This window comes from Esox lucius, chromosome 4 (assembly GCF_011004845.1).
Source record: "Esox lucius isolate fEsoLuc1 chromosome 4, fEsoLuc1.pri, whole genome shotgun sequence".
NCBI classification, from domain to species: domain Eukaryota; kingdom Metazoa; phylum Chordata; class Actinopteri; order Esociformes; family Esocidae; genus Esox; species Esox lucius.
In genome coordinates, this window is record NC_047572.1 from 13,792,819 (window position 1) to 13,820,444 (window position 27,626).

Consider the following 27,626-nt stretch of genomic DNA (forward strand, 5'->3'; position numbering starts at 1 on the left):
ATTTTACTGTACAGACCCTACCTTACCTCACCCACCAGCCATCACACAGGCAGACCACACATATTACACTCCAACCTTTTCATATACATCAATGTTATAATACTTTATCTTAGGGGCATTCTCTTGCCCAATAATATAGGTGTACTCTATATGAGTGGGAATAAGCAAACAAGCTGATTTTAGTGACAGTTTCACTCCGGTCTGGCATGATAACTATTTGGTCAGACTAAACAGGATAGTCGAATGTTCCTTCCTTCTCTCCATCGCCCCCACTCTCTCTTTACGCCCATCCTTCTTTCACCTCTCCCTGTGGCTTCCACCCTCCCACTCTCGCAGGTGCAGTGTGAGCGCACAAGGGAAAACCAGTTGAACTGCTCAATCCAGTGGCAGTGTAAGCCTCCCTAAATCACTGAGATGCCTACACTGAGGTGGGAATGTTACGCATTTTAACCTAACCACCGCCCTCCCGCTCTCAATTCAATCCAAAGGGGCTTTCTCCCCCCCCCACCACCACCACCACCCAACTCATAAGTGGAATGGCAAGTATGCGTCAAAACTCCAGGAGCCATTCTCCATGTATCTTTCACCCTGTAACAGTGAGTGTGGTAACCTTATGAGTCTGACAATCTCAACCTTGTCCTAACATGTCATGCTTGGGTTCTTCTGAGTGCCACAGAATTTAAAAAACAATTAGTCTGATTTAAGTTGTTTCAAACAACACGGTCATATGTATGTTTTTTTTTAAGGGAAATTGTCAGTACGAACAGTTTACACTCCTTGAACTTTAAATATATATTTTTATTGGTTTCTCAGTTTCATGCAATGAAATTCAAAGCAGAAATTCAGCAGTTTATTTTTGTCCTGAAAGGAACGTGAAAATAAGAATGGTCCTTATTGTCAGACACTAGGAAAAATGGAAAGTAAAATTAACGGTGCAATGTACAGAAAAGTAATGTGGATCAATCTAGAGCCCCCTGCTAAAAATACTGGGTTGAAAGTTCACGTCTCAAAATGAAAAGGCCCTAAAGCCCAAAGTCAAAACTACAGTGGAGTGACTAAGGAATAAATAGTTCAATGTTCTTGAGTGGCCCAGTCAGGGCTCCAACCTAAATACAATAGAAATGAATGTGTGGAATGGCTACAACGTTGCAGTCTATCGACACTCCTCTAAAAACTTGACAGGAGCTTAAATTGTTTTGTGAAGATGATAATATATTGCCAAATCTACATGTTAAAGGTTGGTGGAGACTATGGAACTTCCACTAAGTATAAACCCAGGGGGTTAGAGTTTTATCCAATTACAATATTTCCGTTTTGTATGTATACACTGAACAAAACTATGAACACAACATGAAATAATTTGACAACTCATACAAAGAAATCAGTCATTTAAAATAAACTGATTAGATGACAATCTCTGGATTTTACATGAGAAATGGGACCAAAACGTGTTTGGTTTCGATTTTTTGTTCCGTATAAATATGTCTACACTACCCCTTAAAATGAGGCAGTAGTGTTTAGTTTTTTTTTTAAATACCTGAAACGACAAAATGTGAAAGGTTTTAAGGGGGCATCAATAAGCATGGTAAATAGACCAATAGAAATAATGGAAGATATTGTACCAATACAGCCCATTTCACAGTGACTAGCTTCAAGTGGTGTGTGAGGTGGATGTATATTGAGCCATGAGATGAGGAGTTCAGTTTCCACTGTGACAGTAAGACAGGAGGAATGTGGAAAGGGAAGGATGAGAATGAATAAAACTTGCCCATCCCATTTGTCACGCTAAATACAATAGTTCTGTGACTTACATTGCTGTCCAGTTAGTCTGAAATACATGTCATACTAACAAAACCAAACCAGTCTGTCCTGAATTTTTTTCTAAGATTAAAGACAAAAACACATTGCATGTAGGATTTTACGATATTACCATTCATTTATTCAACTTTAAAACATTTCAACTGGATTGCAAGGCACAACATTTTCTTTGAAATGAACAAACTGCATGATTCTTTGTGACATGTAGAATGGAAACAGGGCATCTAGTGAAAGTACAACACATGAATCAAGTGCTGGGATAAGGTGACCATCAAGAGAAGGACTGTCTGCTGTCTACCGGGGAAGGAGGGTATTGAACTGGGGCGTATACATGGCATAATCATCCCATCCAAGAACATGTGCAGATTTCCCATTTACAGAATGTCAAAAGCCTACAGACATTATGAGATACAGCAGGCTCATGCCTACATGTACCACTATAACAAAATAACTGCTTCGTTTTAACAGACAGAACAAGGCTTCAGAACACTTCCGTGCCAACAAGAGTATAAAAATGTCATAGTGGGCTGAGAAATAACCCCAAGATGAAATCCACACGCGCACCTCTCAACTGTAATATTTGTTCCGTAGACATAAGAGCAGACAAAAACAAGAAAAATCTAACAGAAGTGCAGAGGTGAGATTCAGCCCTTGGGTATCATAACTAGCCTAGAATCAATACTAATACACTGTTTGACCACGGTTTTTAACATCACATAGCAGTTTGGCTCAGAACTTCAGTGTAGTTTAGACTGCGCCCTTCCATTTACCCGTACAGATCTCAGGCTCCGTGTCGCAGATGAGGATAGCTCTCCACTGTGCGTTTGATCCCCTCCTTCAGACTAACCACAGGCTTGTAGCCCATGTCCTGCTTGGCTCTGGAGACGCTATAGTAGTGGTGTGTACCAGCCAGGGCCACCCTCATAGGGGTGAACGTTGGTTTGAAGGCCACAAGGGGGCGCAGTAACAGGGAGACCAGCCACAGCAGTAGCGCTAGACCGTAGACTAGGGAGTACGGGAGGTGGTAGCGTGGGGCGGCATAGCCCAGACCTACTAGCACATCAGACATGAAGTCCCAGAAGCGAACAGGCTCGTCATTCGTGATGTGGTACGCCTGGAGAGACAGACAGCAAAGCTCAGCCTATGAGTGGAATATGGGTAAAAGGGCGATGCAATGTAAAACGCCTGTGTGTATTGTAGCCATGCATTAGTTGGAGCCAGACAGTGTAAATGTGTAAACGCAGTACAGCGGAGCACATTGCCTGTCCGCTTCATGCACATGCACATACAGGGCACGTAGGTGACCGGGGGAAAAGGTAGGCATGGGTTCTACCTTGCCACAGATTGGAGACTCAGGCCTCAGGCTCTCAGCAGCCAGGATATGTCCATGAACAACGTTCTCCACGTAAGTGAAATCCACCAGATTGGTCCCATCACTACAGAGAGAAATGGGACAGGAAGATGACAGGAAATAGGGAGACAAGACATTTTGCCTGCTTTAGAATTACAACTAAAAAGAGAAGACACCAGGACTTCTTTTCAAACTGATCACGCGGAAAAATGGCTTCACAAAATAAATGTGATATTATAGACGATATTTAATAACAGCTATAATGCCGAAGGTTAAGACAAAACATTCAAGAAATCATTGTTTTTCCCTGTTTATTTTTATAGGTTCTATACTTCATACGTTACTGGACTATCTACTCAATCCCATTTTGGATTGAAATGGGAACCCTGTGCCAGTCACTGTCAAGGGAAAACTCTGTGGTACACTGGAATTCTGTGGCTGCCATACCCAATGATGAACTTCATCTTTCCCCTGCGTGCAGTGTCAACCAGGATGGGCACCAGCTGGGGATCCCGGGGGCCGAAGATCCCATGGGGTCTGATGGCCACCGTTAGGAGACTATGATCCGGCTTACAGGCCTTCAGAACCAGCTGGAATACAAGATGAAGAGGAAAACATGACATACTGATGATAAGTGTGTGTAGAAACAGTCTGTAGATCGGGCTCCATATGGACAAGGTTTGTCTTTATAAAGGAAAGCGGACTTGGTTTTCTCACGCTTTAACTGACAGTGGGAGTCAGAGGGAGACAGTGTTGAAGGCCACCTTTCGGCTAACTCGGGAAATCATATTACCATGTCTACTATGCAACGAGGACCATCTTCCACACAACACACTGAATCAAGCCACAGGTTCTCCAGTACTACAAGGCTGTATCCCCACCTTCTCTTGCTCGATCTTGGTCTCGGTGTAGTAGTCAATGGGCTTCTCGGCGTAGGGAAGGTCTTCACTGCCGTTCTTGATGTCTGTTCCTTCAAACACTACACTGGCACTGCTGGTCAACACCATTTTCTGGAGAAACAAACAACAACTCATCCTACTAACAATATATTAATGACTTCACAAAACATTTTATCAGCTTATAACAGACTTTATAGTAAGTAGATGGGTAACTACATTTAAAAAAGAACAAAACATTTTCACAGAGCATTTCATTCATTTCAGTGAATTGTCTTCCGGTAATATGACAGGCCCATCTGAATATTAAGGCGATGCTGCCTCCTACCTGTACTCCTGCCTCAGTGCAGGCCTGTATAACAGTCTGGGTCCCCTGGATGTTGACTCTTTCAAAGAGGGCCTTGTCGTCACTGGCTGGGGCTGGGGATGCACAGTGAAACACCAGGGTTACGTCCCGGAGAGCCGCTAGGAGAGCCTGGTCCACACACACACACACACAGACACTGACTGCACGGCTGATAGTTCGAAGGTCATATAGCACTGACTTGAACTGATAACTAATTCATTGATTAGAATCAACTCACTACTGAGCTACCTAGCTTTCTTAAAATGTATGCACTAAATAAGTCGCTCTGGACACGAACATCTGCAAAATGACTCAAATGTAAAGAGCATAAACCCAAGCCCCAGTTGCCCCACCATCCAGTGAACAGAGCGAGTAAAGGCAGAGTGATGGGCAGACTCACCTGTTTGTCACAGAGGTCTCCCTGGTGGAAGGTGGCTCCAGGTAGTTCGTAGCTTTGACGGATGTCAAACACAGACACGGAGTAGCCCTTACTCAGCAGTTTTTCTACCAGGTGTCTTCCTAGGAACCCAGAGCCTCCGATCACTGCACATCGCTTACTGCTCTGCAGACGACACGCACACGCACATTAATTTATGATATAATGAAAGACTTCGGTAAACATATGAAATATGATCATAACAGGTACCCTATAGTATATAGTTACGAATTTAATGTTTTCTAACTTACTGCTACCCACTCACCGGTCGTATGCGCGTGGCCATGATTCGTTGTCCCAATTTCCAGATGAATCGTCGGTGTTGGAAGATAAACTGGTAACAAATACACGCATTTTGATGCTCTTGTTACTCCGAAAAGAAACATGATAATAGACAACTGAAGCATGAGGCTTGGCCTCCAGGCAAACAGTTTTAGGGTATTTCAAGGCAAGTTAACAATTTGAGAAAGATATGTCATACTCAATACAACAAAATGTCTATATACAAATTTTAAAAAGTTGCATGTATACTACCTTACCTGTTTAATATATTTTGCAAACAGCACGACTCAATCAAGTGCGCCGGTGGACAAATAAATTGTATCAGCTGAGCGCATGAGGCACGCTAGTTGGTTGGACTGGAGTTCGGGCGTAAAGGTGACATGCGTGAACAACCAATGGAGTTGAATCTACGTCAAAGAACGCGACTGCTCAGACCAACCGGGACCGATATATCTACATATCAACGTTGAGACCACGCCCAGAGGCTAGATGGAGTGATAGAGTAAATGCCTTTAAACCGGATCTGGTATCAGCTTTTACGTCTTACAGACCTACATTGAAAGAGGTTTGCACACGGAAAACAGATCCTGGATCAGAGCTCCAATACAAAATTAAACCAATGGCGAAAATATTTTTTGTCACATGTCTTCAACTACCAATTATATTACCGCCCGGCTAGGTGCACTCGATTTAGCATGCACTGCATGTTCTTAGAATATGTTTCGGATCAGAATGTGGCGTTTTGCTCACCTGGCGCGTCAGCTAATGTGAATGGAGCGCGCAAGGTAATAATCAAATGGTAATAGCTATTATTGAACATTATTCTCATTGGCTGGAAAGCTTGCTTTTATATTATCAATTTATTTCCCAAACATTATAATAACTTTTTAACAATATTGTAATATTGTCGACCGATAATAGCGGTGTATCCGTTTATGAAGACCCTGTAATAAACGGTCAGCCGAGTCGTTGATTTTTGCCGACGGGCTCATCCCTGCCTTAACGATAGCAAAGGGAGAGACTTAAACACAGATTTGACCGAAGCAAAGGGACGGTTGTTGTTGTCTTCGCAAGTGATCATCTGAAATGGTAAGTCGCGTGCTGCTGTAGCGAAATTAACGGGTTCGCCCTTCTTTAGAAATTATAATAGGCCTAGGATGGGCATACTGTAGCCCACAGCCTGTGATAGCCCAAACTGTTTGTGTTACATGAATACCAGACTTGTTATTCAATGGATGGAGGAACCTATAGGTTTTCTTAATGATGAAATCAAGTTATTATGCGTGTTTACCGGTCTATGTTAACATTCTGTATCCAGCTATCTGTAAATACTGAGCTAAGTTGTTTATTGGGCTTATCTTTTTTTTTATTTGCCTAGTATGTTTTCTTCAGTCTGTTTAGCTTTTGATTGTAGCGATGTTGTTATATGTGGCCTAGATAAAATGTGGCAATCTATAAAGATCAGTTGTGACACCCTTTTTATTCTTCCCTGTGTCTCCCCTGCCTGCTTCTCAACAGTTAATGCACCAGTCGATTAACCCTTAGTGTGCTTCCTTGTTGCCATTGCTAGGCAACCAGTGTAAGGAGGCCATCCCTGGGTCCTGTACCACCACCGAGGAAGAAATCCAGCCCCAAGCCAGAGCTCACTGAGGAGCTGAAACAGGAGATCAGAGAGGCCTTCGAACTGTTCGACACTGATGCCTCCGGACACATAGACGTCAAGGAGCTGAAGGTCAGGGGTTAGGGTTCAGATATAACTTACTGGGACAGAGTTGGTGAACAAAGGTAATCTTGGAGTGTACAGGTTTTTGTTCCCAACCAACAACAGCACAGCTGGTTATGATTAACTGATCTTTTTGACTCAGTCTTTGTCGCTCTCTGTCTTTACACCCTTTATTCTCTCCATCCTTCTGTCTCCCCATGGCTCCCTCTTGCTCTCTGACACTGTCTCTCTTTCCCTCTCTCTGACTTCTGGCCCTCTCACTCTCTTTCTCTTGCCCTCGGACTGTCTCTCGCTCTGTGTGTGTATCACTCCCTCTCTTTCTTTCTAGGTTGCAATGAGGGCACTGGGGTTTGAGCCCAAGAAAGAGGAGATCAAAAAGATGATAACTGAGGTAGATAAAGACAAAACAGGAAAGATCTCCTTCTCTGACTTCCTCATTGTCATGACTCAGAAGATGGTAAGATAACTATAGTAAATAACATAAGACATAACACAGCAGCATTTCACTGTATAGTTATTACATCCCGTTGCCTTGTATGGCCAGGCTGAGAAGGACTCCAAGGAGGAGATCCTGAAAGCATTTCGTCTGTTTGATGATGACGAAACGGGGAAGATCTCCTTCAAGAACCTGAAAAGGGTTGCCAAGGAACTGGGAGAGAACCTTACAGATGAGGAACTCCAGGTGAGACCCACACCTTGACAACGTAGTACAATAACGTACTGTGTATTTACAATTGTACAGCGTAGCCTGAATACGTAGAATATTGTGCTTTCCGGTTATGTTGCCAACTCAATGTAAAAACACTGCATGGTATGTTCGTGGTTTTCTGTGGTCTGTCGGTGAGTGTGTTTCGTCCCTCACCCGTCTCCCCCTTCCTCCCCTCTATCCACCCACTCCAGGAGATGATTGAGGAAGCAGACAGGGATGGAGACGGGGAAGTGAATCAGGGAGAGTTCCTCCGCATAATGAAGAAAACCAGCCTATACTGAAACTGGCCCGGTTTGGGCGGAGGAGTGGGAGGGCGGAGGAGTGGGAGGGCGGAGGAGTGGGAGGGCGGAGGAGTGGGAGGGCGGAGGAGTGGGAGACTAGGGGTTTAGAAGTCACAATTATCCACTTATCCAGGCCTGTCCAAGAACCTTTGAAGAGCTTCCTTTTCTTGTGTCCTTCCCTATCCTCTTACCAATTACTTACATCTTATATTACTTATCTTATGACATCTTATCATTTCGCACAAGGCATTTAGTTGAGTTACTCTAGAACAGTGCTTTCACAGTGTTTTCCCCATCCATACTTTTAAAAACTTTTTTTTTTCCATTCATACCATCATATATGGAAATTGGATATTGACCATGGTCAAGATGGTTAGGAGCAGATACTGTACCAAGAAAGATGCCAAACAATTTCTAATCCAGATTATGTACTCCTTTTCATGTAGATCGTTTTATGTGACATTGTGGATTTTACAAAAAACATTGCCTTGTTTGAACTGATCCCCTTAAACATGCTGCATGTCTCTGTGCCTGAATGGGCCTCCCAAATGGCACGCTATTCCCTATATCCTGTAGTACCCATCCCTTTACCAGGACCCCATGAGCACTGGTCAAAAGCTGTCCACTATTCAGGGAATACAGTGCCTTTTGGGATGAATCACACAGAATCAGTGAAGTAACCTCTATTACCCCCACTCCCTCAATTACCCCCTATCGTCCACTCCCAAAAAAAACTATTTTCTCTAAATCTTTTTCAATGTCTTAAGTGAAATCTGTGGCTGCCTTGTTTTGATTCATATTGCTGTATTTTTGTGTCTTTGTATTATCTACAGTTTCCTGTGTTTAGTTCTCTACATATCAATTACATGTGCAGATGGATATAGATATTTAATATATGAATAAATAAAATAATTTTAAGCAGTTTTCAGCTGTGTTGTACCACCACTGGTCTGAGATTAGAGCTCTTCAGCTACAATATTTTGTATCTATGCCATTTTATTCCTCTTTGCCAACCCATGAAATGCCATCTGATAAATATTGACAGCCAAACTGTGTCACAGATGACACCCTATTTCCTATATTATTATCTGCTTTTGACCTGAGCTGTTATACAGTGGGGAGAACAAGTATTTGATACACTGCCGATTTTGCAGGTTTTCCTACTTACAAAGTAGAGGTCTGTAATTTTTATCATAGGTACACTTCAACTGTGAGAGAAGGAATCTAAAACAAAAATCCAGAAAATCACATTGTATGATTTTGAAATAATTAATTAGCATTTTATTGCATGACATAAGTATTTGATCACCTACCAACCAGTATGAATTCCGGCTCTCACAGACCTGTTAGATTTTCTTTAAGAAGCCCTCCACTCATTACCTGTATTAACTGCACCTGTTTGAACTCGTTACCTGTATAAAAGACACCTGTCCACACACTCAATCAAACAGACTCCAACCTCTCCAAAATGGCCAAGACCAGAGAGCTGTGTAAGGACATCAGGGATAAAATTGTAGACCTGCTCAAGGCTGGGATGGGCTACAGGACAATAGGCAAGCAGCTTGGTAAGAAGGCAACTGTTGCCGCAATTATTAGAAAATTGAAGAAGTTCAAGATGACGGTCAGTCTCCCTCGGTCTGGGGCTCCCTGCAAGATCTCACCTCGTGGGGCATCAATGATTATGAGGAAGGTGAGGGATCAGCCCAGAACTACACAGCAGGACCTGGTCAATGACCTGAAGAGAGCTGGGACCACAGTCTCAAAGAAAACCATTAGTAACACACTACGACGTCATGGATTAAAACCCTGCAGCGCACAGAAGATCCCCCTGCTCAAGCCAGTGCATGTCCAGGCGCGTCTGAAGTTTGCCAATGACCATCTGGATGATCCAGAGGAGGAATGGGAAAAGGTCATGTGGTCTAATGAGACAAAAATAGAGCTTTCTGGTCTAAACTCCACTCGCCGTGTTTGGAGGAAGAAGAAGGATGAGTACAACCCCAAGAACACCATCCCAACCGTGAAGCATGGAGGTGGAAACATCATTCTTTGGGGATGCTTTTCTGCAAAGGGGACAGGACGACTGCACCGTATTGAGGGGAGGATGGATGGGGCCATGTATCGCGAGACCTTGGCCAACAACCTTCTTCCCTCAGTAAGAGCATTGAAGATGGGTCGTGGCTGGGTTTTCCAGCATGACAACGACCTGAAACAAACAGCCAGGGCAACTAAGGAGTGGCTCCGTAAGAATCATCTCAAGGTCCTGGAGTAGCCTAGCCAGTCTCCAGACCTGAACCCAATAGAAAATCTTTGGAGGGAGCTGAAAGTCTGTATTGCCCAGCGATAGCCCCGAAACCTGAAGGTCTGTATGGAGGAGTGGGCCAAAATCCCTTCTGCAGTGTGTGCAAACCTGGTCAAGAACTACAGGAAACATATGATCTTTTTAATTGCAAACAAAGGTTTCTGTACCAAATATTAAGTTCTGCTTTTCTGATGTATCAAATACTTATGTCATGCAATAAAATGCAAATTAATTACTTAAAAATCATACAATGTGATTTTCTGGATTTTTGTCTAAGATTCCGTCACTCACTGTTGAAGTGTACCTATGATAAAAATTACAGACTTCTACATGCTTTGTAAGTGGGAAAACCTGCAAAATCGGCAGTGTATCAAATACTTGTTCTCTCCACTCTTTGGGCCCAGATCAAAAGTAGTGCACTCTGTAGGGAATAGGGTTCAGTTTGAGACACATTCATAATCTACACCTCTGTAGAGATGCAAGAATCTCGAATATTCTCCTCCATAACAGAGCTGTGAATGGGCTAATGTAATATTTGATAACAGAAACCTTATTGACTCAGTGCCCTGTTGGTTGTGACGTACTTAAAAGTCAGCATGTTCCCATGCAGAGAAAGAAAGAGCGAGAAGTGAGATGTATCTAGGCCAGATACCGACGAGTATGTTAGGAGAAAGGATCTCATTAGGCTACTATTAAGCAACCTGAGTGGAACCTGGAAATATATTAATAAGAGGTTGTAAAAACAAATGTCGATTGGGAAGTAATTTTAGGGAATAGCAGATTACCGGAGAACGTCAAGGAGAGTGGGGACAGGAAGGACAGCTGAGGGTGAGTATCAGTCAGTCAGACCTTCCATTCAAGCTATTTCAACTAAGTTTTTAACATTTTATTTGACAAGGCAGGCAGTTCAATATTGAAATGTATTTGGCCCCTGCATTTACCCAATTATTAGAAAATAATTGATTAAAAAAATTACACTTTGAATCAAAATCGTAGTTGTGTTGGGCCACATCCTTTTAAAATACTAAAATATAGAAACGGAACACGAGAATTTAAGTCATTACAAAAAAATTTGCATTGTCATTCATTTACAAAAACATCAAATATTTGTGTTTGAAAACTCAGGCAACAAACTGTGACCATCACACAAAATCTTATATCAGACATTTTGATCCAAAATATGTTGTAATTATTATTTTTTAAATAAAGTTTAATAAAGTTTTAAATATAGTTATGTACATGTTACTCATTATTCTTCAAGAAATGCATATAAATTTTTTATTGTCAATTGAAAATGAAATCTGCACAAATCATTTTGTAGAAGGTTCTCTCTCTGGAAATCAATCTCACAATGCGCTGAAATCCAGACTTGAAAAATACTTATCTTAAAATTATACATTTTGGCAAGTCCTGTCTACGTATGTATTAGGATGGTCCTAGTTTGTGAAAGTCTGATTTCAAAATGGGGCACCCTGTTCTTTTGTTCCTAATTATGGAAAGAAAATTGAGAACTTTCTGCCTTTTTGATATACGTTACGTCCGGTAGCAATCTCTAAAACTCATTGAATCTCCACAAACGTAGATTGATATTACTTTTATACCAAAATCTATCAAATGGGGGGTTGCCTTATTTCAAATTTGAATTAATATTTTAGTACCACCCTACTATGTATATGTTCTTGTCCTCTTTTGCTATAACTTTGTTTCACCACTTTTACAGAACAATGTACATAATCTCTTTATGGTAAGACCAAACAAACACGCATGTCTCAGGGCAGGTTTATCGTCCTATTGGGAGGTCTTTCTCCGCAATCAAAAGTACTAATCAGCATGATTTTATTGTACATAATACAATTTTGTCCAAAAACCATTGCTACCCTAAAATGACAGGAATATGCACAAAATGTAATATGTAAATGGATAAAACAATGAAATAAAATTGAAGCTGACGCTCCACAAAAACATTCTCCATTAATGAAAAAACGGTGTCTTCCTATTTTTCTTTTTCGAAGTAGAAACCGTTAAGGTTAGTGTTTCTGGGCCAACTATAACACTGTCAAGTGCAACAAATGTAAATTTCTTGACTTGACTTCTAGGGTACTCGCCAGGAAGTTGTGTCCGGTCATAACTCACTGTGATTACACAGGAAGCCCAATTATGATCTTTCAACCAACTGTTGACAGAATATATATTGGTAAGATCAGAATTGTACTACCTGTGTAAACAGTTCAAAGGACATATGAGTGTAGTACTGAACTAGTGTCCTGGGACACAGCCATTGACGTTGTGAGGCGAACTCTTCCAGGTCCAGCTGTGTCGTCATGGGACCCACCGACTGCAACACGACAGCACTGCAGAACACATTAACCCAGATGGACAGTCACCTCTACCACCTAGTCAAACTGATCTCTCTGTGCGTCAGCTGTGCGCTCAACACCGTCCTCAGCATCCCTCTACTGGTGGCCATCATCAGGGCCCCCTCCCTTCTAAGCCAAACCCGCTTCTTCATCCTCACCCATCTCCTCTGCTGCGACAACATACAGGTCCCATTCACACGCTTCTCAAATCTAAGAATGCTCCTACGGTAGTTACAACACGTACTTGTTTTATAGTGGATGGTGTGGCGTCAGGGTTTAGCCATGTTTGTCCGGTCCCTTCGACCCTGGATGGACCAGGTAGTGACTTTAATGTCTGTTTACTGTCACTTTTAATTGGATTGAAATGAGCTCGTCGTCTTGATTGTGGTTCCAGCTGACGCTCTTGACCGCCAAGGCAGCCCTTCTGAGCTGGTGGGAGGGAATGCCCGTAGAACACTGTCTGGTCTTCTTTGCTGCCACCCAAGCCTTCTCCATGGTAGGTACACCAGATACTGAAATACACAGGCAAGTTATTTGCATTAAATACAGTATATAGGCTATGTTATGTATGTATGTCATCTATATGTATATATGCAGGGGGTGGACAAATTAATGTGAACGCCTAACAATGTTAAAATCTCCAGTCCTTCTTGGAATGCTGTCATACAAGTCCACTACCACAAGTGTGTGTTGTGGGATATTACAACATTTTTCAAGAATAAAAACCTCCAGTTCTTTGAGGGATGAAGGAAGCAGAAATCTACCTTGCACTATGTCCTCCAGAACATCCCATAAATATTGTTGATGTTTTAGAATTGGACTTCATCCCTGTGTTTATGTTTTAAGTTTTAAAATGTGTTCAGCAGTGTGTCCTCTTTGTCAAGTTCAGAATGGCAGCTCTGCCATAAATTCACAACGTACAGTTTTGGTTGAGGCTGGATCACAGAGGTGTTGATTCAATTGTGTGGTAATTTTTGAGGCTGTGCTTTTGGGGCATTAGGCACCTGATTAGTGTCCCTCTCGATCCCTGTCGATCAGCGTTAACCTGCAACCACAGTTCCTCTTAGCCAACTACTGGGTCATGTTCGGCGTGTGTGTGTTGTTCTGAGGCGGAATACTCCATTCTAGCCTGTTGACTCATTACCCAACACCGGTTCACGGGATGTTCCTCCTCTTTCTCCCTCCTCCAATCCCTCCTCAAGGTGGATCTCCTCCTCAGCACGGCCCTGGCCCTGGACCGCTGTGCGGCCATCAAGTGGCCCCTGAAGTACGACCTGGTGGTCTACCCACGCCGCCGCCGCTCCGCCATGGCAGCCATCTGGTCCCTGTCGGCCCTGGTCAGCATCGTGTCTCTGGGCATATCCCTCGGCACCATAGAGGTGAACGCCTCTCGGCCCCGCTGCAGAACGCTCGTCCTGGCCCCGTGTCTGTCCGGGTCAGGGGCCTTGGCCTTCAGCCTGTTCCTCACTGTGGTCAGCGGGGTGCTGATCCCCATCTGCCACCTCACCACCCTGGCCTGTTTCCTGCTGCTGTGCTGGGACACCAGGGGGCGCGGTGGGCTCCTCCGCTCCAGGCGAGCGCTGGTCACGTTGGGCCTACAGGCCACCCAGACGCTGTTCTACTCGGTGCCTTTGGTGCTCGACTCCCCTCTCCTCCCCTTGTGGGTCCACTGTGACGGGCTGGACATAGCCACCACCACGGCCTATAACCTGGGCATATCTCTGATACCGCTGGTGTATGGCTACCGCTCCAGGGAACTGCAGAGGAGGCTGCTACAGGCCAAACCGTCTGCATTTGTTATGCTCAGCAAGTGGAAGTGTTCGAACACGGGGAAGTGTTTGAACCAAGATGGCTCCAACAGTTAAAGACAGGAAGCCATTTGAATTAAAGCAACTGTCAAACCCGATCTGCCAATAACAGGACAGCGTATGAACCAAGTCAGCTACGTTAGCCAATTACAAGGGAGCATTCGAACCAAGTCAGCTGCATTAGCCAATTACAGGGAAGTGTTTTGATTCACTATATGATTAACTGACAAATAATGTGATCTTTATAAGGTTAATTGCATGAGTTTCATATTGGTGGGGTCACATTTACAATTATTGCGGTGTTCTTCTTATTGTTGCGGGTTCCTGTTTATCTGCTTAACATCCCGGGGGACATTATCCCCTTGTCCCCCCCGCTCCTACGCCCTTGCTGCCAGGGGCTGCTGACATGACATCTTTCAATGCCTAGCTGGGTGTTTTACATATCAGTCAAGTGTATGTCATTCAATGACAACGTTAGATTTCTTCAGGCATTCTAATTCATTATTGGACATAAATGTACAGAAACAAAGAGGTTCGTTTTTGTTGATCATCAAGCCCTTCATTAGTGAACCAGGTTAGTGAGATACGACATTGGGTTATGTCTGGGGGTTCCTGAGGAGAGGGTTGAAGATGTAGTCCAGTGGTTCCCAACTCCGGTCCTCAAGCACCCCCATCACTGGACAAACACACCAAATTCAAGTCAATGAGGGCCTGAACATTTCTTGCACAAGTTCAATCAGCTGTGCTTGGTTGGGGCTAAAATAAAAATGTGTACCACTGGGGGACTTGGGAAACGGAATTGGGAACCACTGATCAAGTCCCCAAAGCCTTGATGAGGCAACACCTGATTGGAAAGTCAGATTGTCATGTCTAGCAAGAATGACATTTGTTTTGCTTTGCCCTCCACCCTTGCTTATAGTTTCTTGAAGCAAATCAACACTTGTCAGGCAGAAATTGCCCATCATGGCAAGTCTGTTCCGTTTAATTGAAGTCCAAAGTCCAACACCTCAAAGTCTGGAACTGAATTCAAGAATCCCCTGCCGACCCTTTTCCATTAGAAAGACTAATGTCAACATGAGTCCACACCTCAGCCCATACACACCTCACCTGTGGGTTTTCCTAGGAGGCATGTGAATTTTGATAACACAAAACATGTCTTTTTTGTTGTTGTGTCTGAACAAGGCTGATATGCTTCCCTGTAATGGCAGATTTGAATAGCTGAGTCAATAGCCAGGTGGAGAAGGGAATTTTGCATTTGCTATTGTCTAGGTATTGACAGAACCAAATCAAATGGGGCTAATGAGCAGAAGTGGGATAGCATGCCAACCTTAGTAATGTTAGCTTACCAATGACTAATCAGATGTTTCATACAGCAGAGTTGAATGTGGAAAATGTAATTTCATAAAAAATTAATCTTTATTTAATAATAAAACATCACCACCAAAACCACAATTACATAAATAGTAAGACAAATATATAAAGGGATTTTTTTTGCATCTATGGCTGAGAAGTTGAAACTTTTCCCGCAATGCACATGAAAACCTTTTACATTTCATTAAACCTGAAAAATAAACCTTGTAAACATACTTAAGTTCTGTTGTTTTCTTTTTTCTTTCATAGTTCACAGATGAATAGTTCAAGTAACTCAAACATGTATAATGCAAAGTAATTGGAGTCCAGTCTGGACAGAGCAAGTATAAGAGAACTTACAACATATAATAATGAACCCAAAATGTATTTCAAGGGTAAGAGATTTTCCACATGCTGGCTTGTCGGACAACCAAACACATGACTCATTCACAAAGTCCAGTTAAACCGCTCAGTGTTGCTCTTGGCTCAGTTTCACTGTAATGGGAAGACTGGTTAGAGAAGTAAGCGGTTAGACGGACTTATCATAGCTGTCTCTGAAAACCTGATATATTCACAGATGTGTTTAAGACTGAGACCTACCAACTTGAAGACCTCACAAATAACAAACATTAGGTTGGTCCAAAGAGAAGGAACCCACCTCAATGCTCCAACACAGTGCAATGGAAACCTTCAAGGAGGAATTTATAAAAGAATGCATGTTTAGTGACGCTTCAATGACTGATAATTTTTAACATCACAAGTACTTGTACCCCAAGCACAGAGGAGTAATATACTCCTAAAAGCCCAGTGCAATTTTTTATTTTTTCCATTCTGTGTTTTATACACTTTCCACACTGAGGTTGTGTGAAATTGTCTGTGAAATTGTAAAAATGACACTAATGCCCTTTTGGTGTAAGGGATGTAAGAGCCAGCCCTCTCAGACCACTCCCAGACTCCCCTTGCACAAACCTTTTTGAGTACAGTTTTAATCTAAAGATGAAGGAAAGGAGTGAACTAAATGAGTTACCGCGATAAAAATGGCTCCATTACTCCTTTGGTTAGGATCCATGTCACGACCCGTCACAGCAGAATGGTTCCACCTCCTTTCCATTAAGTCATGAGACCAACAGAAATCTTCAAGCCACAGTTTTTTTTTATATATACACAGAATGGCTGGTGCCTCTCTTTCTCTCAGCTCTAAACGAGTTTGGTCTTGGTGGCAAAGTCGGCGCTCAGCTTTCTCATCACCTCACCGTGACTCTGGCCCACCAGCTCCTGGCGAACATTCCCGTAGTTCTCCTTGACAAAGGTGGCGAAGGGCGTGGGAGCCCGGGGCTTGGCAGGGGTGAGCAGGACCAGCTGACCGGTACAGAGAGCGCATACAAACCTCTGGGTGTCCAGGGACTTAGAGTGGCGACCGATACTGCAGGGGGGAGAAACAAGACGTAGCACAAAGTGAGTTTGGCTTCAAGCGTGTTCAAACAATCTGGCCGTACATAAACTCTAAGGTGTCCTTTGGGACTGACGCCATCAGACATTCTGCATCCAGAACAAACAAACGTGTTTTATAATTAAATGAACCAGGTGTTTTGAGTCCTAAATGCTCATCGGCTCAAAGCTGTGATACATTAAGGACATCATGCACCAGGGTTGTGGTGTTTGGGCAATATGCCAAAGCTAAGAGCTGTTTTTAGGCACAACACATGCCTGGGCAGAGTGCTTAGCTGCGGTATGATGGGAATATATTTTATGTATTAAAGTAGTGAATGTGTCATTTCGTGGAATACAATCTTTTATAAACCGGGTGATTTAAACCCTGGCACTCAGCTGTGTGTGGTATATTGACTCCCACATGCCTAATTTGCATAAATATACCAAAGGCTTTAGCCAATAAGTACCTAAAACTGCAGAGGTTATAATATGTTCCATTTAACAGATTGTAATTCTAAATTTATACTAAAAACAACAACTGCAACCTAACCACAGTAAACCACACACAGGATATCTATTAAAAGGCAAACTTCAAGATCGGCAACTTTTGAAAACAGCCAACGGCATTATCCCCAAACAACAGTGATGTGCGGCGTGCGGCCGGTCGTACATGTTGTCACAGCAACTGCAGCGGTACTGGTATTTGTAGTTGATGTCGTAACTGTGGCACCGGGTGACCATGGGCAGCTCAGGATGAGCCAGCGTGGCCTTGCGGGCATACAGCTTCCAGAAGGGCCCGTGCCCGTCCCTCACACCGTTTATCAGCCAGGTGGCAGCGTGGCACATCTCATGGACCAACGTGTCCCGCAGACGGTCTGTGGGAGGGGTGACAAGGAGAGAGGGACAGGGTGAGGATAGGGGCAGGGGAGTAGAGGTAGGAGGAAAGAGGGGGAGAGAGAGAGAGGGACACTAAGAGGGACGGTGTGAAAGAGGTTGAGACAGGGTGAGAGAGAGAGAGAAACAGGATGGCAAAGCAAGTGGAGGGAGTATATAAGACCAACAGAGAGGGTGGGTGAGTGAAAAGGAGGGCGAGAACGGACAGTTACAAAGGAACGGATGAGGACGGACGATTACGAGAGAAGGAAGTAAACGTTTCACCACAAGGTGAAAGCTAAAGACATGGGCTATTCACGTTCGAGTTGGACTTTCCATCCCCGGCCTTGTGGTCGAACCAGCGGAGTCGAGCCCTACCTGGCGAATCGCAGACTTTCTCAGAGAGTTCGATGCGTGCGTAGCGGTTCCCTCCTCTCTCCTGGCCTGTGATGCAGTGGCCAGCGGTCTTCCTCATCTTCTTATTCCAGCTGACTGACATGTTGCCGGGCAGCTGATGCACAAAGGGGTTGGAAATGACCGGGTCAGACAGACCGGGACAGGTTAGCATCAGGGCGCGCGGCAAACACAAGACCGGAACCTTTGCATACCTTGCCGTCGAACACGCTGGTGTTGTACAGGCGGAACAGTTTGCTGGTGAGCTCTTCCCTGGTCTGTTTGAAGTTGCGGTTATAGCTGGAGTCTGGTCCAGACAGAGACTGGAGAAAACAGCCTGGCGTCTTGCAGACTGGTGCCAATGCTCTGAGAAAGACAATGTATCACTGCAAACCGGAAGTGATGCCATACAGAGCCAAAAAGACCAGTATATTCTGATCTGTGTAAAATAAATGGAGAGGAGACAGAGGGACGTCTGGTTGGAGTATTGACCTACACCTTGCTCAGTGGTACCTGGAAGAGGGAAGCCTGGCGGTCTGGAGTCTGGGTTCCGTCTGCGACACTTTGGGTTTAGTGACTGGCAACCGCACTGGGGTCTTCAGGTCCAATGGTGTTCTCCCTACTGGCCGAGGGCCCGCCTCTTTCGGGACCTTGGTCCTTTGAACTGATGGAGGGGGCTTTTGAACAGGCCCTGGATTTGGAAAGCAGGCCAAAAGCCCACCCAAGAGGTGATACAGAAACAAACACGGAAAAGCTTTGCTAACAGCTATAGAGGTTTCATAAAATCATGTTATTTCACATTAACCTGATGAAGAGTAGATAGAACAATAATATATATATATCATGTAATAACTTTATCAGTTGGGTGTTAATTGATGAAACGTTTAACCAGGTTAAGGCACTGTATTATTTTCCTAATCAGTCTGTCTGTCTTTGATGCGTCCACATTTGACTGCTAAGAGAGGTTAATAAACAATAAGGTACACAGTGTATCCATGGCTGAATTGTTTTTGTCAAAGCTTCTAGAAATCACGCCACCAATACTTCCTAACAGTGGCTGGGGGGGCGGTTGTGAAACAATGGTAGAAGATTGGGGAAGGATCCGCCCAGAGATCAGCATAACGGGAAGGCCTAATATTACTGTATAACCATAATGTATAAAAGTGTGTCCGATGCTTGGACGACAGTTGTTCTGCAGACCAGCAGGGCTTTATGATAAAGGCTACTATTGAATTCACAAACTCCTGAGTTGTTTCAGTTTTTTGCCGAGAAAAAGGGAACAGTTCTCCACAAAACAACCAGGAAACATAGACGTCCCGTTTTGGTCATTGAAATGCGACCAAAACAGGACGTGTTACTCATGTGTTGCATTAGTAAATGCCCTAGTTTGATGGCACATATGACGTGTTGACGCTATAATAACAGATAAATACAAAGAGAAGCGAAGTAATGCATCTTTCAGGGGTGTTAAACCAGTCTGAAGTCGTCCTATCTGATCCAGCCTTTGGGACACCCTGTTCACAGCTGCGCCACCCAACAAAAAGACACTATTACCTATGTTCTGTGTAGGTGCTGGGTTGAGGCCCGTCTTAGGAGTCTTCTTTATCCTCTCCAGTAAGCTGAGGAACTCTTCTTCTGAGCTGGCCGAGTCCTCCAGCATCATCGGGGCCGAGTGGGTCCGCTGCGTTGGGGCCCTTAAGGGGGTGGGGGTAAAGGAGGAGGCGATGACAGGAGGACTGGAGGAGAGGTATGCGGCCGGAGGAGGAGGGGAGGGACAGGAACCAAAGTTGTTGTCCTTCGGTTTGTTCCGCTGAACTCCGACCTCGCCCGACGGCGCCGGCTGGCGTTTGGTGTGACGCGTCCGCCATGTGCTCTTCACCGCTATGTCGTCGCCGTCACTGTCGCTAAGGAAAACCGGGGAGTCACACAGGGACAGGGGTCTTCTGATCAGGGGCTGAGAGGACGGCAGCCTGGGGGTCTTCGAGGAACCTGGAGAGAAGGGTTGATGATGAATCAGTTACCGTTGAATGCATGTCAGGACATCTTATGGGCAGTTCATCTGTCCATTAGGGTAGTCAGGAATTCTTGACTGTCATCGTTACCTTCAGAAGTTTTTTTCTTCTCCGTAACAAAGTCATCATCAGATGAAAAGCTGTTGGCAATGAATTTTTTGAGGCTGGGGGCGAAACAGAGTTCAGGTTGAATATATAACACATGACCGTGTTCCAGAGGCATGACAGAGGATGCTGAAACACATGAACTAACACCACAGTACCTGTCTTCACTGCCACTGTCTACTTTCTTAGGTTTAGGCTTGGGTGTTCTCACACGGCTAAGGACTTCAGGCGCGTCAAGGAAAGAAAAGAAAATTAAAAGACAATATAGAAGGGATCAGGACTGTCAGAAATACTTTTTGACTTGGTAATATCAAACCCAATCTGTCAAAACAGCCTTGCAGAAATGTCAAAATAGGTTTAACAAAGACCACTGGGGGCTTTTTGGCTTTCAGAATATGATGATATAACTGTACTTACAGTCCTCGAAGCTCCCATCGCTGTCTGAGCTCAATACAAGGACGGGTTCACTAGAGGGAAGCCCATCAGAGAGTATACAATGTCACATTTTGTCCCAGTGAACAAAGAGAGGACGAGATAAAAAGAAATAACAGAATAACACAGCAGGGCTTAGTAAGCAGGAAAAATCACTACTAACCTGACTTTCTTCACAGCACTGCATTTTTTTCGAGGAGCAGCTTTGGGCGTAGCCTGCTCGGCAAGAACTACAGACAAGAAGATTATTTCAACCCACTGTCCTGCTGGATAACAGCAACCGAAGCCACCAGTCTAATGACTCTCACTTACATTGGTCAAAATCATCGTCACTGGACTCGATCAACATTGTGGTCCTGTAAGCGTTGCCCTGGGAGACCTGTCTAACCCGATTCTCTTTCTCGGAGCATTCATCGTTCTCTTCCTCACTGTCCAGAAGATGGAGCTGCGGCGGGCGGTGAAGGTTTTGAGCCCCACTGATTCGATGACTACCTACGGCGGGTCGGCGTGTTTTACCAATGTCCTTTATCAGCTGCAAAGAGACAGGGCGTGTCTGAAATGGAACTGCAATGCCCTGACTTTGATGAGGACCTGGTTAAGGATACTGCAACGTTTATCTTATTCCTTAGATTGATATGACTGTTATTCACTGTATTTAATGAGGTAGGTCATTTATGAACAACTTTGCATTTGCAATGATGACCAGGCAAAAGGCATAGCATTACCAGAAAGTACAATCCTTTGTGCCACAATATAAAAATACAATAACAGTACAAATAAACACTATATACAAATCAGAAAAATTAAACAGCACAGACAAATTTACTGCTCATCAGGTGCATTGGTCAGATCATAAATAGCTCTACATATGACCAGGTATAAATGCACAACATTTAGGGAACCGCATGTGGCTGACTAACAAGCACTGGTAGTTCTAATTATCTAACTGCCAAGTTTAATGTAACTACCTGTTCTTCTGCAGTCTTCAATCCTCCCTTCTCTGACCAGCCCAGTTTCTCTGCAACTCTATGAAATAATCTTTGAGTGTCGTCATCCATAGTGACTAATCTGTAGGGAGAAAGGATTACTGCATTACAACTCTAACATGACCGGGCAGTCTACACGACCAACAATGACAAGCTAATCAGCCACCATTAACCCATTCTTATGAAATAATACAAACAAAAACAAAATTATAATGCAGTATCTTCATTAGTTCTAGCTAGGTAGTAGTACGTGCGCATTATATATTACCGTAGCAAATAGATGTACTGTACAGTATTCTTATATATTTTATTACGGCAAGCTTGCTGGAATTGTGGTTAGCTAACGGAGTAGTACTGTTAGCAAGTACTGGCTAACCAAAACTTCGTTTGAACTGTAGATAAAGGTTCACGCAGTTTAACTCACCACGTATTACTAATTGTGATTACAATATTTGATGTTCGGGAAAAGGTAGCCACATTAACCTTTGGATATGATGCTCCTAACTTTGTGACTAAACACCTTACTCCCATAAACAACAAAGCACGTTCAAAACTGGCGCACAGGAAACTAGTATTTCATCTTCCGGAACTTGTCATTGGAAAAACGAACATTAGCGTAATGCTGGCAACATTAGGGTGTATAGAGTAGTTTTTGATCTATGATGCAAAATGTATCCCATGTTCCTATTCACTGAACATTTCCTACAATACATTCACTGCGGCATATAGAAAATGTTTTCTGTAAAAGTCAATATATATTTCATATCCATTGAGTTACATTGTTGCCAAGGGTATGAGTGGAGTAAAATGCCAGTAACAATTGCAAACACACAGTGCCCCTTGATTTCTTTGCATATAATCACTCTATCCACCTTCCTTGACATTTCCTACAATACATTCACTGCGGTGTATAGAATATTTTTTTCTGTATGAGTATCTCATATCCCTTGAGATACATTGTGGAAAAAGACGGTGTGGAAAATATTGTGTTCCTAGATGTAGCACACCATTCCGCATGATTAGACAGGTTTGTCTTACTCTACACACTTTCCTGAACATTTGCTACATTACTTTCTCTGTGGAATATTCAATAGTTTATGAGCTATGAGGCAATATATATTCCATATTCCGTCATTGACATTGTCTGGATTTTGACCTATCGAAATTACTCTTAAATATGATCATATTTGAATTGTTGTCAATGTTTTGAGAGGTACATTTTCTTAAACAATTAATAAACTCTATTTATCTCAGTTTTGAAGTAATACGTTGGTCTCTTTTATTTTGAGAAATTCCTAATTTTCTTGACCCGGAAGTGTTTCTTTAATGTTGCTCACAAGACGCTGATTGTTTCAGTAATATTCCATTGTATTACACATTTTATACTATAATTGTGCTCAAAATGTCGAAACTACCACTTTTGAACGTGTATGTTACTGAGCGATTAACATCGGTTGCTGCAGAGATATCCGAGGTGTTCGAGAGAACAGTGGTAGAGTTACATGAAGAAATCTCGCGTTCGAAGAGGGAGAATGACCGTCTCCGTAGACTGTTGGATATGGTTTACAAACCCGACATAAAGTTACAAAGAGCAGGTTGGTCTTGATTAGATGTTGATTCATGTTTCGTTTGCTAATACTTACAAAATAAAATATTTTTCAGTATTAGCCGCTATTTTAGCCTTAGATTCAGTTATTACAAGTCAGCAACAACACTAGACACCATGCCAGCTGTATTTGGAGAAGGCTTTTTGTGCACATACTGGATGTTAGAGATGACATGTTTTCATTGTTTAATAGGAATAAAAGGAACTGACTGTCTTTTTTGTCTTTCATATTAATCAATGCATGTTTGTTTTTTTATTAAATAATTAATGTTTCAAGCTCTGTTCTTCAGACTTTTTGTTTATAATAATAATTTAGTTGTTATAATACCTGCCAAAATTAGCATTGTACTAACAAGTAAGCTAGTTAGATCGTTTTCAACATTTTATTTAATGTTTGAACCGAACCAGAGGTGAGAACTATGGATTAATTTGGCATTGTGAGATGTCTAAATATGTTTTGAATTATCAGCAACTTATTATTTCCTAATTTGTTCCAGACCTCCAACTCCATCTCCCCAAATCAAAACAGCAGGTTCACCCTGAACAGCAGCATTGTGTGCAGGAGTGGAGCCCTAATCTGGGTCCAGAGGACCCCTACCCCACACCGATTAAAGAGGAACCCAGTCAGGACGAAGAGCAGCTTCAAGTCCTTGGGGAGCCTGATATCATAAAGTTTATATTCAGTCCTGCCTGTGATCAGGAGAACCCATCTCATCCTTCACATAGGAACAGACCCCAAACGTTGGAGGGCCAAGAGAGGGACTCTCTTCCCACCAAAACAAATGAAGAGATTAAAAGAGAACCTGATGGAGAAGGTTATGGAGTATCAGAGCCAACCATTCACATTCTGCCCCCCTCTGAAGTAAATCCAGACTGTTCTGCGGCTTTGAGTGAAAACAGGGCAAGTCAGGCAGTGGTACAGATTGGAGGACTAACTTTAGGGCCAAACAAAGGAGGAAGCACCCATGCCTGTATGGGAGGAAGGAAAGACTCACTGTTGCCTCATTCACCATCACCAGCTCATAGTCTTGCAACATCTTACGGGTGCCTGGTGTGTAGGGAGACGTTTGCGTCCAAGGGCTTTTTAATTTTTCATGTGCGAAAAACACACACAGAAAATGAAGCCTGCATGTGCGGTGTGTGTGGAAGAAAGTTAGATTCCAAAGAAAATATGATGGGACACCTCCAAACGCACATTAAAGAAAACATTTCTTGTCATGTCTGTGGAAAATGTTTCTCTAAGAATAGTGACATAAAAATACATATGAGGAGTCACACTGGAGAGAAACCCTACCGGTGCAGTCAATGTAGGAAATGCTACACACAGAAGGTATACCTCAAATGTCATATGAGAACTCATACAGGGGAAAAACCATTCAGGTGTCAAGAATGTGGCAAACACTTTTCACAGAAGAACACCCTGACCAATCACATGATGATCCACAGAGGAGAGAAACCATATGAGTGCAAAATATGTGGAAAATGCTTTATTGAAAGTGGAACCTTGAAAAGGCATATGCGAGTTCACACAGGGGAGAAGCCTCATCAGTGCCAAGAATGTGGGAAAGGCTTTTCTGAGCGTGGGAACCTTTCTAAGCATATGAAGACCCACAAGAGCGAGAAACCTTATTGTTGCAGCTATTGTGGCAGATGCTTTAGTGATGATCGAAATTGTAAAAGACACATGAAGACTGTTCACAAGAGTGTGAACACATGACAATGGAGTAAATCTTGCAGTACGAGTAAAGCGTGTTTGATCCCTTGATCTACATGACAGATTAACATGTATGGTCTATTTTTTTTAAACACAGCACGTGGAAAACTATCAAGAAATTGTTAATTTGTTTTAACTTTAACACAAATGTAAAATTCTGATGTTTTTTGTTCTTAAAAAAATGTACACATCAGTTTGACTATAGTTTGGAGTTGTTGATTAAATAGTTTTGTGTCCTTGGACATTGTGGCTTTTAATTCCAATACTTATGTCACAGCCTCAGATGACTAATTGCCTGATGCTTCCTGTGTTTCTCATATGGTTTTATGGTTCAGGTAGGCCAGGTAGGCAGCCCCGAAGTGGACTAAAGAGAATTGATATGTACCAGCAACATATTGTATTATGTGAGGGGATGGCCAGAACCGATTGCTATGTTTTTTTGTTGAACCATGCATTATTAAATGTTTTTATTTGTGCTTTTTGGTTTGGTCTCCACTTCTTTCTGCCTGCTTAACCCAGATCCTAAAAAACTGGTCACCTTTTCCACCTTTTAAAATAGTATTTAGAAATAGAAAAACATTAGATTTCTTCTGTGTAATAGTGCACATTAGGGACTGTGGCCAGACGATCGCACCCAAGGTCAAGAATAAGTGGATGTATTTTTTCTTTTAATGCATTTTGCAGTTTTCTGCACGTGAATAAAATACTTTCTGCGATGAATGAAATACTTTTGTAAAGGTTGATTTGAATTGTCTTGGTTCTGACAAAATTTAAGTGAATAGTCAGGCAAGATAATAGAACATTCAGGACATGAGAAGTCAGGTCAAACCCACAGAAAAGGAGGAGTGTTGGACAATGGACAGTTCAAAATGTTTCAACATTGAAACAATGAGCCCAATCAAACTGCCATAGCTAGTTTATCAGGGCCATGAAGGGGAAAGTTCTACACCGATCTATTTCTGCAGATGAGGCGCGTGACACAATCGTAAACCCAACTTAAGCATCAATGTCCTGTGGAATGATGCAGGCAATGTATCCTCTTTGTGTCACTAACTTGGAGCAACGCCAGAACATTTTCACCATTGGCACCCAAAATCAGGAGTTTTTGTTGTGCTTCTCAGTAAATCTAGCTGGAATACAGTCTAGACCTTCTAGGAGAATATTCCACTAGGAATATTTAGCCCTTCAAAATACGGTTGAGCTGATTTGATAGAAATCAGTTCTATTGATATCACCAAACAATTATTTGCAAAGAAAAACTTTAACAACATCACATTGAAACACATAAGGCAAGAGAAACCTGTGATATTGCAATTTCTGGTGTTTAGGACAATATTAGTGAATATGTTGTTGAAATTGGTACCTGACGGCATTGAAACTTCACACGTTCCAAGAGGCTTGACATATTTATTTCAGCAGAGATTTAGTCAGAGCCTTGCAGTATACCATTGACAAAGCATAAATAAAATAGTTAATGGAAAGACAAGAGTTCAAAAACTGCTTAGAAAATACTTACCTGGGCCAATCCTGGTTTGATTGATCAGATCAGTGACTACTGGGGAGGGATGATTAAGGAGGAATGAATTGCTGATTTCCCTTCGCATATGATGCTCCTAACTTTTGTTTTGTGCCCAGGCACCTTATCCCTTAAACCACCAAGCACAATCAAAAATGGCACACTGGAAATTCATTCTTTGTATTCCGGAATTTGTCATTGAAAGAAACAAACCCGTAAGTAAGATATGGAACAACAAGGCCGAGGTCGGTTCCGACAATAGCCGGGCTCTGTTCCACCGTGGCTGTTTCCGACACCTAGTGTGGATTTGGGTATGATTGTGGACAAGCGGGAGTTGGGTAAGGAGGACATGAGCGTGTGTGTGGAGTGTGGACTTTTTAAGGGTGTATACGGATGGGTCCCAGACCGCAGTAGGGGGTTAGGTGGGTGCAGGTGTGCGAGTCCCTGAGTTCCCAGTTAGTTTGTGTCATGGAGGGACCGATCCTCTGTCGTTTTATAGGGCGGAGATGGGTGGAGGATGTGAAACCAGGCAGGATGCTTATTTGTTCGGATTCAGTGACGGTGTTGAATTCTGTGAAACAGGGGAGGTCAGATTGGGAAGACTTGTTGGGTGAGATGATGGGGATAGTGCTGGGATTGGAGAGAATGGGGGTGGTAGGGAGGGTTTGTTGGGTTTCATCTCATGCTGGATTGGAGGGGAATGAAGAAGCTGATATGGTGGCGAATACTGCAGCTAGCAGGCAGGAGGTCGATCTCCTGGTCTGGCCGGGTCGCAGGGAGGTCAAGTCCTTGATACGGGCAGCAGGGATTGAGTTCTGGGAAAGACAGTGGGGTGAAGGTGGGAAGATGGGAATTATGGGGTGCAGGAGAGAGGAAGTGGTACTGAGCAGGTTGAAGTATGG

General features: G+C 43.1%; 5 protein-coding genes across 9 annotated transcripts; 3 read left to right on the forward strand and 2 right to left on the reverse strand.

Moving 5' to 3' along the window:
- Positions 1 to 1,912: 1,912 nt before the first annotated feature.
- On the reverse strand, positions 1,913 to 5,512 carry nsdhl (NAD(P) dependent steroid dehydrogenase-like). Its single transcript, XM_010896700.4, has 8 exons — positions 5,387 to 5,512; positions 5,113 to 5,181; positions 4,812 to 4,973; positions 4,394 to 4,540; positions 4,051 to 4,179; positions 3,617 to 3,759; positions 3,152 to 3,254; positions 1,913 to 2,932 (listed from the first exon to the last, which is right to left on the reverse strand). Exons 2-8 carry the CDS (start codon positions 5,131 to 5,133, stop codon positions 2,600 to 2,602), a joined length of 1,038 nt encoding a protein of 345 aa, XP_010895002.2. The 5' UTR covers positions 5,134 to 5,181; positions 5,387 to 5,512; the 3' UTR covers positions 1,913 to 2,599.
- A 301-nt stretch (positions 5,513 to 5,813) lies between these two features.
- Positions 5,814 to 8,766, forward strand: cetn2 (centrin, EF-hand protein, 2). 2 transcript variants are annotated; one of them, XM_010896730.3, is made up of 6 exons: positions 5,814 to 5,914; positions 6,139 to 6,218; positions 6,700 to 6,861; positions 7,181 to 7,309; positions 7,397 to 7,534; positions 7,753 to 8,766. In XM_010896730.3, exons 2-6 carry the CDS (start codon positions 6,216 to 6,218, stop codon positions 7,840 to 7,842), a joined length of 522 nt encoding a protein of 173 aa, XP_010895032.1. In that variant the 5' UTR covers positions 5,814 to 5,914; positions 6,139 to 6,215; the 3' UTR covers positions 7,843 to 8,766. The 2 variants fall into 2 exon arrangements, with proteins under 2 accessions (XP_010895032.1, XP_010895022.1); XM_010896720.4 differs by having other exon boundaries at positions 5,826 to 5,928.
- A 2,684-nt stretch (positions 8,767 to 11,450) lies between these two features.
- On the forward strand, positions 11,451 to 15,997 carry LOC105025895 (melanocyte-stimulating hormone receptor-like). 2 transcript variants are annotated; one of them, XM_020045713.2, is made up of 4 exons: positions 11,451 to 12,335; positions 12,447 to 12,684; positions 12,893 to 12,994; positions 13,701 to 15,997. In XM_020045713.2, exons 2-4 carry the CDS (start codon positions 12,463 to 12,465, stop codon positions 14,361 to 14,363), a joined length of 987 nt encoding a protein of 328 aa, XP_019901272.1. In that variant the 5' UTR covers positions 11,451 to 12,335; positions 12,447 to 12,462; the 3' UTR covers positions 14,364 to 15,997. The 2 variants fall into 2 exon arrangements, with proteins under 2 accessions (XP_019901272.1, XP_010895235.1); XM_010896933.3 differs by having other exon boundaries at positions 11,451 to 12,684.
- Positions 15,701 to 22,489, reverse strand: gcna (germ cell nuclear acidic peptidase). 3 transcript variants are annotated; one of them, XM_010896741.4, is made up of 13 exons: positions 22,372 to 22,489; positions 21,871 to 21,970; positions 21,215 to 21,434; positions 21,066 to 21,132; positions 20,888 to 20,937; positions 20,629 to 20,692; positions 20,456 to 20,529; positions 19,908 to 20,342; positions 18,867 to 19,044; positions 18,569 to 18,719; positions 18,339 to 18,471; positions 17,758 to 17,962; positions 15,701 to 17,079 (listed from the first exon to the last, which is right to left on the reverse strand). In XM_010896741.4, the coding sequence occupies exons 2-13, from the start codon at positions 21,958 to 21,960 to the stop codon at positions 16,854 to 16,856; spliced, it is 1,893 nt and encodes a 630-aa protein (XP_010895043.1). In that variant the 5' UTR covers positions 21,961 to 21,970; positions 22,372 to 22,489; the 3' UTR covers positions 15,701 to 16,853. The 3 variants fall into 3 exon arrangements, with proteins under 3 accessions (XP_010895043.1, XP_012988911.1, XP_034147535.1); XM_013133457.3 differs by having other exon boundaries at positions 22,313 to 22,489; XM_034291644.1 differs by lacking the exon at positions 22,372 to 22,489 and adding an exon at positions 22,157 to 22,306.
- A 733-nt stretch (positions 22,490 to 23,222) lies between these two features.
- Positions 23,223 to 25,854, forward strand: LOC106024268 (gastrula zinc finger protein XlCGF57.1-like). The gene is made up of 2 exons (XM_029119185.2): positions 23,223 to 23,483; positions 23,992 to 25,854. The coding sequence occupies exons 1-2, from the start codon at positions 23,291 to 23,293 to the stop codon at positions 25,209 to 25,211; spliced, it is 1,413 nt and encodes a 470-aa protein (XP_028975018.2). The 5' UTR covers positions 23,223 to 23,290; the 3' UTR covers positions 25,212 to 25,854.
- Positions 25,855 to 27,626: the final 1,772 nt, after the last annotated feature.